Source organism: Anthonomus grandis, chromosome 13, assembly GCF_022605725.1.
Source record: "Anthonomus grandis grandis chromosome 13, icAntGran1.3, whole genome shotgun sequence".
NCBI lineage: Eukaryota > Metazoa > Arthropoda > Insecta > Coleoptera > Curculionidae > Anthonomus > Anthonomus grandis.
In genome coordinates, this window is record NC_065558.1 from 17,495,059 (window position 1) to 17,507,481 (window position 12,423).

The 12,423-nt window shown below is 34.1% G+C and overlaps 1 protein-coding gene across 4 annotated transcripts in view; it reads right to left on the reverse strand.

Annotated features, from left to right (window-relative positions):
* Positions 1 to 631: 631 nt before the first annotated feature.
* The window catches only part of LOC126743535 (uncharacterized), a 42,371-nt gene continuing 30,579 nt past the window's right edge, over positions 632 to 12,423 (reverse strand). The window contains exons 5-6 of one of the 4 annotated variants that reach the window (XM_050450668.1): positions 6,501 to 6,660; positions 632 to 5,061 (exon numbers count right to left, since the gene is read on the reverse strand). In XM_050450668.1, coding sequence (XP_050306625.1) covers positions 4,979 to 5,061; positions 6,501 to 6,660 — 243 coding nt within the window. In that variant the 3' untranslated portion in view covers positions 632 to 4,978. Of the gene's footprint in view, positions 5,062 to 5,322; positions 6,661 to 12,423 lie in introns of those variants that run through there. The other 3 variants (XM_050450669.1, XM_050450666.1, XM_050450667.1) reach the window with 3 other exon arrangements.

Here is a 12,423-nt window from a genome sequence, read left to right on the forward strand (position 1 = left end):
CGCGCTTAAATTTGACTTTTTAATTGGTCCAATTAGGCACGTCAAACTATCAGGTTAGTTATAACAGTTTCCGTTGCCAAGAGAGAGGACGCTAGTAGATTTGTCAGAAGAATTTCTATCAGTTTGTATGCAACCAGCACTTCTCTATAGTTTTGTTTTTGTGGTTATATTAACCTTATTTTTATTTATCAATATTAACAAAATTTGTAAGAGGGTTCTTAAAGTTCTCTTAAATATCTCAATAATTTAAAAGATGTTCACAAAAACGACTCAACCCCAAACCATACCGTTCGAATTAACTCCAGACCAAATAGCGGAAGACATTGAAGCGATTTGCCTGAACGAGGAGCAAAGAAATAAACTTTATCTTTGTTTAGACAACAAACCCCCTCAGGAACAGGAGTTTTCTAAAGTGAACGAGTTTTTGCAAAAGGCTGATAACATGGAAGAAGCCAGGGATAAATTTGATAAACTAATCAAGGAAGTGGAGAAGTTCATTAAGGATATTAACAGTAAAGTAAAAGATATTCAGTCAAGAGTAGAGTTCCTGAGCAGCCCCGAGTTTGATGATTGTTTTGCACAGCTTAGTATCAATAAGTAGGTTTATAGTTTTAATTAAAAATCTGTGACAAAATGTTACTAGTATTTATATGTTGTATGTAAATATATTATCTAGGTAGTTAAACTAAAGATGGAATAAGGTAAATGTACCAATGCATATTTGTTTTTAATCTATTTGACTCTATTTTCTTTAAAGGTGTCTGCTTATTACTGATTTCAAAAGTTGATTATTAGGTTTTCTCTAGCCATTAGTTTAGGTATGCATAATCAATTCAACAAAATTACAATTATGTTCCAAACATTTCAAATATAAATGGAAGTTTTGAAAATATTTTAAAAGAGACAGGGTGCCTCAAAAGTACATCTCACATGAGTGTAACTCTGTGAAGAGATTTATTTAAATTAATAATATACAGAGAACATCATTCACAATGTGTGAGTAAATTTGGTAAAGGTTCATTTTAGCACCTTTTCTGAAAATTGCACCTAAAATTATAGGCAAAGGCTTAAAATGTGTGTAATTTTACTGAAAACAATATTTCAATGGCAGAGTAGAGAATTTTCAAGTGGATTTTTTTCCCAAAAAAAAAATTAATTTGAACCTGTAACTATAAACCCAACCCAACTTTTCTGAGAACCACACTTAAAATTATGGTAAAGCAGGGTCTAGTTTTGACACTAAAATGTGCAGAAACATTCCTATAATGTAATTTTACAATAATAAGTAAATTTTCTATAGTAATATAGATTCTCAAAAATTCATTTTCTCAAGCTTTTTTGTAGTTGGGATGAGTTGAGTTAGAATTATGCAAATTTTAATTCCTTTCTCATAGTTTCAGGTACAACTAAATGTCAAAATATATTATGTTTTTTTTGGACAAAAAATATCCACATGAAAATTTGCTCCTTCCGTCATTGGAATTATATTTCTGGTAAAGTTACACATATTCTTTGCATATAATTTGAGGTGTGATTTTCAGAAAAGTTGCTAAACTAACCATTGTGGCAGGTGGAAAAACCTCTAGCATGTAAGGATCCTAAATTTAATTTTTCAGAAGTATAGCGAGTTGACGTCCTCAAATAAAACTGATTTTGTTCCAGAAAAAATGTCTATGTTTCAGCCTTTATTTAAATCTTCAGGGCTAGAACTGACATTGCATTTTAAAATTTCAATAATAATAGTAGAGCAACTAAATAAACAATAATAGTATATTAAGTTAAATGATTAAATAAAAAACAATATAAAAAAGCAGTCATATTTTTTCACTAAAACAGAATCAGTTTTCTGCTACTCTTTATCTTTTTGTCTAACCCATTCGCGGACAAAACAAAATTTTTTGGGGTCTTCCTGGGACATTTTTTTTTACAATCGGCATGTTTTAAGGTCATAAATTATATGTCAGTTAGAATTTTTTTGTTTGTGGTGTTTTTTCGTAAAGAAACAGCCAGACTGCTATTGCAGACCTGTCCCTTTGGATAACAAATTGCGTTATATAGGGACAAGACCACTTTTTTTCTTTTCACTTTTCTTTTCATTCTTTTAGGTTTGTTTGTGTGTGTTTTTTTTTAACTATATTTTTCATTGTTTTGCAACTGTTTCCTGTTATTGGGCAAGTTGCCTGTTGGAAATAAAGGCTTATTATTATTATGCAGACAATATATTTATTGAAAGGTTGCATAGGTACTACGAAATAATATATCATGTATAAAAATAAAAGTTTTTAGTCACAAAAGTAAGAAACTACAAAAATAATAATTCATATGCTTATAACATAGGTATTACAAAAACCAAAATTCATTTATTGGAATGAAAATTTTCAAAGCATAGCCCAACACACAATGGGGGATGCGTTTCGCAAACCTTACATCTCCATGATGTTTGCCCGCGTTTGTTATGCTTAGAACACTCCCGGCATCGCAGGAAATGACTTTTGCGTTTAGAGTTGGGCGGGACTGGTATTTTTTCTAAGACATGTAGAACTTCAGGTACAATTGTCTCCTCAGCTGTAACGTGTGCCGCAGGGACTGAAACTTTTGCAGCTTTTGCTGCACCTTGGTTCACCAGTTTTCTTCCGTCTCTCAAATTGTTTGGAATCCCAAGTAATCCACTAATGATACTTTCCCGAAATTGAAGTAAATTTGTTTTTGTGATATCTCGATACAGCAAGAAACTATTTATAACTGTAACATCTAACAGATAAAATATCACCTTTTTGTACCATCTGATTGATTTTCTGGGGCAGCTATAATAGGAAGTAAACTGATCACATCTGTCTACCCCTGACATATTCATGTTATATTCGTGAATTTCTTTTGGCTTTCGTAGTTTTTTCCCATAAGAATTCGAAACCTCTATCATCGTTGGGTGAAATTTGGTAGTAATTCACAAAACATCGCGCTTGTCCTTCCATTTGCTGACATACCATTTCTTTTCCAAATATGGTCGCCTCTTTTGAGTTTTTTTGTCGTAACTACTTTTGGGTTTTGTTTTCGATTTGATCTCAAAGTACCTGTCGTGTGAGTTTTTCTACGAAGGAGAATTTTGGACAACCCCACGCTATCATAATAATTGTCCATTATCAAGTGATGACCTTTATCTAAAAATGCCTGCGTTAGTCTGAATACCAATGCCTGTAGCTTGGAACTTCTCCATCGTCCTGTTTTCCTTTATATATTTCAATGTTATGATTGTACCCATTTGGAGAGCATAATTCAAAGAATTTAATTCCATATTTGACACGTTTATTTTTTATATATTGCCTAAAGCTCAATGTGCCTCGGTGCAATAAAAGCGACTCATCCAGTGCTAATGCTTCTTCCGGGGAAAAGGCTTTTTGATAATTGCGTATCAAAATTTGTAGCAGAGAAGTAACTTTATTGAGACGATCAACATTTCCTTTTTTCTTGGTGCAGTTGAACGCCCGTAGTAATTGCTCATACCTCCTTCTAGTCATTACGTTGGAAAATATGGGATGATAGTAAAGGGGATCCAAGGAGAATATTTTTCGCAGAGTTGGAAAACGTACTTAGGCTTGAAGAAGTGACAATCCAAAAAACTTACACATTTCTTCAAAATTGGTGTTCGGAAATGATGCCATTCGCGCATACCTTGCATAGGGTCTGTTGGTCGTTTCCATTTTTTTCCCATACTCATTAGTGCATGATGTCAAAAGATCCATCACTTCATCATCCCACAAAGTTTTGAAAACTTCCAGCGGTGATGGTACATGATCAATTCTTAATTTGATCTCAGCATTTGCGTTGTCAAAGTTGAAATCCGGAATGTCTTCAACGTCGCTGTGCCATTCCTTATCGCTGTCTGACTGATTAGAGCTTGGCGATGGTAACGAAGGTTCTGCGTCATTCGATGCTGAACTGATATCCTCGTTCTCAGAAGCGGTACTTTCTTGAGTTTCATCAGAGCTATTATTTGATGGAACATAGTCTTCATCCCCACTTTCAGAGTTATGATAAGGATCGTCATCACTTTGTTGACTAGCCTCATCCGAACTAGACGATGCTGATTCAGCAGTCTCGACCTCATCATAAAACTTCAACAGCCTAGCTTCTTCTTTTTCGTTTTATTTACTGGTACTGCCGAGATAAGTAGCTAATATAATACAGAATGTCCATTCACAGTATGTACTTGCCTAGATTTTCTGGCGAGGAGGGGCTCATGCAATGAGATGTTTTTTTATCTGTTTTGGTTACCAAAATCTATACACATAAAAAATTTTTGAACCTAACCTAACTACCACACAACGAATTTTCGGGCTACACAGCTGCAGCTACATAAGCAAAAACGTGTAAAAACAAAATATTATACTGTGCCCTAGTTATTTATTGTATGCACTACTTTTCAATGTTAGTATTATATTGTATCACCACCAACTCCAGATTGAAACTGGCCAAAACCATATGTAAATACAATTTACAATACAATACAATATTAAGTGGGACACAACAGATCTTTCTAAACCTTAGTACACGCTAATAACGACTGCAATTGAAGACTTGTCCTCTGGGGACGATCAAATTGCGTCTTCATATGTAGGCGTGTCCCTGCACGTCTGTCAGCATATGTAGACATGTCCGTGAATGGGTTAAATGTACTAATTTTTCGGAAATTTGAAGGAAATGGGTAGGTTGGAAGTTTGCTCAATTAATGTCGCTTAAATTTGCTAGAATTATTTGAAGCACCCTGTCTTATGGTATGATTTATTAGAATGAAAATCAGACACTTATGCATTTAGAAAATAATTTAACAGATAATTTTATGTCTGATGTTAAAGTAGGTACTGGTACATTCACTCTAATGATTACAATATCTATATTTAAATAATACAGTGACTATTGTATAAACCACAAATTCAGTGTTATTTTGTGTAATATATATTTTTTTAAATAGTGTTTTTTTTTAACCAGGTAGCCTTGAGAGGTTCATTGCCCAAAAGAACTCTGATCGGACATTTTCATCAGAGAAGTACAGACAGCAGGAACCTAAAAATAAGAAAAAACATCACACTCTATAATGAGTCGTATATAAATGTTTTTCTCCAGCCTGTACCAATGTTAATCACTTATCTGACAATAAAAATAGAATATGCAGTCAGAACCCAAGCGGGTTTATGGAGTTATAGACCAAAAATGTTTTTGCCCTAAAAATACATGAATTGTTATATTTCATTTGAAAATTTTAATAATACTAACCTAATAAGCGATTAAAGGACAGCCCCAAGCAAAAAATGAAAAACAAGCAGGTTAACTTCTGAAAACAGAATTTATTTCCACAATTAATAAAATATATTCACAGTGACATTTGGACGGACATTGGTTTCCTTGGAATGTAACTTATCTAAGTTTAAGTACACTTTTAAAGTCTTACAATAACAATAATATATAAATAAATAATTATAAGCTAAAACAAAAAAAAATAGTAAGTACGTTTGGATTTAAACTTACACTAGAGATTCTAAAGTAAAGTTAGTAACAACAATTGCAGAAGAAAATATGCACCATTACCCATATAAGCTGCTCATATAAAAAGAGAATAAGTAATACCTACACCTAATCTAATACCTGAAAAATGAGAACCCAACTGGGCTATAAACTTAATTATTTAAGAAGACAAGTCAAAATATATTTTAAGGAACCACTGTGAAACAGCCTAGTTTCCAATCAACTGAGCTGTTTCATATATTAAGTAAAATAGTATTACAGCTGCCTAAACCTTCCAAAGCTCAAAGTAATTAAGAAAATAAAATGAAGAAAATCAGTGGGATCTCGGAAGGAGGTTGAAATTTTTTAGTAATATTTTAAAATGGTTAATTCTACTACGGGTTATGACGAGACTTGAATTGAAATCGCAAACTTATGTAGCAGACGAACAGGACAGCTAATTTGAATTGATACGAAAGATGCCAGCTAGAAAACTTTATTTTGACAGAATGTTGGTCCTTTTTCGACAACAGCCTGAAAATAAAAATAAATTTATATTGTATATTTATACTGGGCATCCACGAAATGAGTGTACGACTTAACCACAAATAGAACTATTTAGGCCTATACCAAAGTTGCTTAATTTGGCCGCTAGAAGGTACCAAAGTATTAAAATGGTTTTTTTAAGTAGCGTCTAAATAACTTTATTGATTTTTACCAAGTTTGGGGTAGAAAAGGTAGTATATATATTTTTTTAAAGTAACATCACAAAAAATATAAAAGTTCAAAAATATTTCATCCCATTTATATTCAAATTTATAATTATTTATATGACGCTTGAGATCATCCCATAGGAATCCAAATATTAAATTACAAAAATCTCAACCTCCCTTATCCCTACTGAATGTGACAAGGATTCCAGCGTTCCCCATCCCTACCCGGAGTGCTACTAGTGACGGTTTGATCCGGTAAATAGAAGAAAGATCGTAAAGTCAACTTGCCTTCCGGCTTGCATTGCAAGTGTTCCTCGATATATTGACAGGGGCAAGTGAGTGTGGCGCAGTGGCGCCCCCCTGCTGACGGTGGACTTTGCAAAAGTCCTCTTACCCTGTCCCGACCCCACCTCGAGATGTAGCGGAGGTAGAGTAGGGCGGCTCGTTCCTGCAATGATAAAATAGATGGTGGATAGAGTTTATATTATATTCTTTTATGAGTTTATTTTATGATACATAGAGTATGCTATTGATTGAAAAAAGTGTCGCAACGAAAAACTACGTATTTCATTTGACATTAAAATATGTCAAAACGGTTGATTTTTTTTTTTAGTTTAGGGATTAATAGTTTAAATTTATTGAAATTGACCCTCGTTTCGCCAAGTATATTGGCTTCCTCCGGGCACTAAAATACTATGGTATTAATAAATAATAGTAAAAAAGTATAAATTAAGTAAAAAAAAACAGTACAAATTAAAACAAAAGTAAATAACATTAACCTAACAAGAAGGAGAAATGTTTATGGGTACGGACGATGGACATGGATATTCTACGATAGAAATATCACAGAAATTTAAATAAAAAAAAAATATATTAAGTATTAAAATCGGTTATCAATAGAACATTATCTTCATATTTAATGTTTTTTAAGGTATTTAAAAAATCGGTGATAGCGATAAGCGTTTTAGTTTTCGCATTACTAATTTCTAATTTATTTTTTTCGTAAAATCATTTCTTTTATGGTCTTTGGGCAGTTGGGCTGTAAAACTAACGCATGTGTTACAAATTCGAAAAATGTTACTAATTTTAATGTTACATCAAAACTATTTTTCAAAATCAATCGCTTCGACTGTAAAATGTTGAAATCACTAAAAGAAAACTTTTGTAAATTAATTTTCACATTACACGGACTTGCTTTTTCTTAGTCTTTTCACTGATTTTATTAAAACTTGCATGGAATCACTTGGAAGATGTCTTATTGAGATTTTTGAATATGTGAGACCAAAATTAGATTACGATACTATTATCTGGTCTATATTTACCATTGTCATATACAACCTGTTCAAAGAAGATTTTAAAACATGAAATTTTATTTTATCGAGATTTAAATAAATTTCTTTAAAGGTCCGCCGGGACTGTGACTTCCTAGACGAATTATTTTAAACCAAAATTGATAATCTATATTTACTGCAAAAAATGAGTTTCTAAATATCTTTATAATAATCTTTATATTCCGCACATGGGGCTAGATATCATACCATTTTCTTTCCCTCTCGTGCTATAGATCAAATGTATTGTGTATTGTATCAATCCTATTCAAAACATGTGCCATAACTTCAATAACATATCTTGTCTTTTGTAACATTTATGTTGATAATATCACCATATTAACACAGTCAAGTCACTCGACCCTTTTCGACTAGCCATCCGGACCTGCCGACGCCGTCCCTCTCGCCTATCGGAGTTTATCGATCCCCCGCTTGCGGGGGATTTATACCGGTTCGTCGACGAAATGTGGTTATAGGGTTGACTCGGTTCAGTTTATTTTCGACGTTTACCGAGTGTGCCTATTTTTTTTGTTTTTGTGAATTTAATATTCTGTCATTTAGTGCTAGTTTTACGGACTTTTACTTTAAAATAATTTATATTAATAGTAGTTGTTTGGTAATGGCTTCTCACGGACTGCTGGATTGAATAAAATAAGACTAAAATAAGAGTTCAATTTACACAAACCCCTATAAGGCATTTATACAGCAAAATAAAATAAGAAGTTGACCAAAATGCAACTAATATTTAATTTTTATTTAAAAACGAAAGTACGCACGGCGTTTTGGTCAGAAAACCCATTGGAAGACAAAGAGATAAAATTTACCTGGTATGTAATTGGTCAATTTCTTGAAATATACCTGGCATGTGATTGGTAATTCCTTATTTCTTATTTTATTTTATTTTGCTGTTTAAATGCATAAATGTCAAATAAGGCCTTATTTTATTCTATTTGTCTGTATAAATTCAGCTTAACTAGTCGACAATTAAGGTATACATTTAGGTTTACACCCTTTATATTAGATACACCTTTATTAAGATTAAAGGGTTTTTAGGGGATTCTAGTTTTCTTAACAACATTCCTAAGGTTTTGACTCAAATTTAAGCGTTTTATTAGTATTATAAAAAGAAATAAAAGCAAAGAAAAAATGGCGACTGGATGCATACATAAATATATTACCTATTACCTAGTTGTTGTTTATTTAATGTGTCACAATGAATAAGCGTCAAAACTCATCAAAATATTTTAAAATAAAAAAACATTGATTTTACCCAATAATATTATTAAACTTAATACTTTTCTTATTGCGCCCCGTAAACGCATTTCTAATGTGAACTTTGTGGACGGCCTTGTATCCTGTCATGCGAGGGGTGTCGGCGTAGTTTACAAGTGATTTATGACCGCTTATAAAAAAAGGCGGCATTTTGATCGCGATTGCATTTTGATGGCGATCAAAGAAGTAATTCTACTTGTTGAAATCTATATACTTTGATATTAAGTTCTCCACATGAAGATTATTCGTTAATTATTCGATTTGCTCAATATTAGTTTCAATTTATTGATTTATTTATTAACAAACAGGAAAATCTAATTAAAAACTAAAACCTCCAAGCTTAGAACCCAATTAAACCATTAATAATCATATACAGGGTGTTTCAGAACTATGGGATCAAACTTCTAGGGGTTGTTAAGTGCAACAGTAAAATCCATTTGAGTATAGGAACCCATGTCCGGAAATGTGTCACTACGCCACTACGGCCCTAAGACGCGTTTAAATTTAGAAAAAATATTAATTACCTGAATAGGATCCGATGCATTTATTTTTACCTTTTGTATATGATACCATCACAACAATTGTTCAAAATGTCTTCCTTTAACCTCAATACACCGATTTAAACGCCGCACATGATTTCGGCGGACTACACTAAAAATTTGATCCTCGTTTTGAATGATTTCAAATGCTGCTGTTATTCGTTCTATTAAGTCTAGCCCTGATTCTACTGGAGTTTCGTAGACTAAAGACTTTACATGTCCCCACAAGAAAAAATCGAGCGACGTTAAATCGGGTGACCTAGGAGGCCAAGAAACTGCTCCACCTCTGGCAATCCAACGGTGCCCAAACCGCTGAGCCAAATACTCGCATACTTGTACAGCAAAGTGAGCCGGCGCTCCATCATGCTGAAACCACATTTGCTGTCTAACGTTTAGTGGAACATTTTCAAGGAGTTCTGGGAGAAATTCCTCCAAGAAACGCAGATAAATAGGTCCTGTTAACCGTTCCGGTGAAAGGTATGGCCCAATTAAATAATCATCAACAATGCCTGCCCATACGTTAACAGACCAACGATTCTGATGTTTTCTTGGAAAAATTGCATAAGGATTTTCTTCGTCCCAAACATGGCTATTTCTACTATTAAAAATACCGTCTCTTGTGAAAGAGGCTTCATCGGTCCACAAAACATATCATAAAAAAGTTGGTTGTGCAATGATGTGATTCAGAAGCCATCGACAAAATTGAACTCTAGGATGATAATCGGCTGCAGTCATACCTTGAACTTTCTGGAAGTGGTAAGGATGGAGTTGTTGCTCGTGTAGTACCCGCCAGACAGAAGCGTTACTCGTATTCATATTCTTAGCGACGTCACGTGTGCTATTTGATGGGTCATCGGCAACTCGCTGAAGCACCTCTTCTTCAAATTCGACCATTCTTACGGTTCGAGTAACACCAGTATCATGCATCTTGGTCTTAAACATGCCTGTCTTAGCGAGCCGCCGATCAACCGAAATAAACTTTTTGTATCCAGGATGCTGTCGTTCGGGATAACGTTCATGATACAACCGCGATGCTGCTCGTGCATTGCAGTTTGTTGCTCCGTATGCCAAATGCATATCCGCCAATTCTTGATTGGTAAAGTTTTCCATTAGCAATAAATGTTGTAAAAATTGTAAGCTATAAAATTTTTAAACATGACATTGAGAATTGACATTGATAAGCGTTGATTTTAAACAATTGTTCTTATAAAAATAAATGCAACAGATCCTATTTAGGTAATTAATGTTTTTTTATAAATTTTAACGCTTTTTAGGGCCGTAGTGGCGTAGTGACGCATTTCCGGACATGAGTTCCTATACTCAAATGGATTCTTCTGTTGCACTGAACAACCCCCAGAAGTTTGATCCCATAGTTCTGAAACACCCGGTAGACAAAACAGACATCATAACATTTCTTCTCTGATAGAAAGACGTGTATTTAAAATTGTAAAAGTTTATGAATTTCCTCTGAACTTGTTCTAATTTCTCAATGTGTACAGCATAGAATGGAGACCTCAAATGCGTACTCTAATTGAGATCTTCCCAAACAGCAGTATAAAATTGTTAAAAATGAAAGTGAACAATTTTAGAATAAAAGTTAAGTTCTCATTGCATGATAATGATCCCGAAAAGTAATTTTGGTGTCAAACAAGATTCCAAAATGCGTTGTTTTCTAAAAAAATCTAATGTAAGAATACTTACTAATGTTAAAAAATAGGCGGTTTATACTACACCAATGAAAGAAATTATAGAAGCTTTGCTGCAAACGGCTGCATTCAGAAGTAATAACCCTGTATAAAGAATTACTGGTAATTTCTGGTAATTATGCTTCTGCCTGTTAGAAATGTAGAGCTAAGTAAATAAACCTACAGTGTGTCCGATAAGTCTGGAAAAACCTTTTAGAAGTAAACGAATTACTTGGTTGAAAAACGCTCGGTCAAGTCAATTCTCTTTTATTTTTTTGCATGTTTTCAGATTTCTGAAAAATATACAGGGTGCGTCGAGAAGACTGGGCAGCAGTCAACTTTATGACTTTAAATAGAACACCCCATCTAATAATGCATTTTTGGTTTCTATGATAAATTATTAACACATTTCATGTACAAGGTGTCCAAATAGGGTATCAGCACTTTATTTGTGCATTTAATCTCAGACGTGGCAATGCCGCCACTTACGGTGGGAGTCAAAATGTAAACGGGTTCAAGGAATTTCAGTTGCAATGGAGCCGTTTACCGGAGAGCAATGCCCTTTTTGTGTACGTGCATTTTACCAAAACAATAATTCAATCGTGACAGCACGCCGTCTATATCGCGCTCATTACCAATTACATGATATTCAATTATCACCTAGCCCTGATTTATTAGAAAATGGATCAGAATGTTTGAAGCTACTGGATCCACAGTGAAAATTCATAATCCAGACCGCCCACGAATCGTAAGAAGTGCAGAAAACATCGAACGAGTACGTCAATCAGTCGGAGAGAATCCAACCTTATCTGTACGGAAGCAAAGTCAGACGACTACTCTCAAAAGATCATCTTTACATAACATTTTGACCAAAGACTTGCATCTGCATGCATATAAGATAAAGTTAGTGCGGGAATTAAAACCGAGGGATTACAATACACGGTTAGAATTTGTCAATGAAATGATGGAACGATTCGTCGATTTCAATAACATTTTATTCAGTGATGAGGCTAAATTTCATGTAAATGGCCACGTAAATAAGCAAAATTGCAGGTACTGGTCTGACGTTAATCCTTGCAGAAAACACAAACGTCCACTGCATAGCCCGAAAGTGGTCGTATGGGCTGCTATGTCTGCTGATGGCATAATTGGGCCGTATTTTTTTGAAAATCAAAATAGACGGGCATTTACCGTTAATACCGAGCGGTATTGTTACAAGATTTTCTTGCACTATCTCTCCGACAGTTTCAAGGTTTTAACTTAGAAACCTGGTTTCAGCAGGATGGTGCGACATGCCATACGTCAAAGCATTGATTAATATCAAGGGAAATGTGTGGACGGGTTATCAATAATCTTCTTTCTCAATTTGAAGAGTGCATACAGCGCC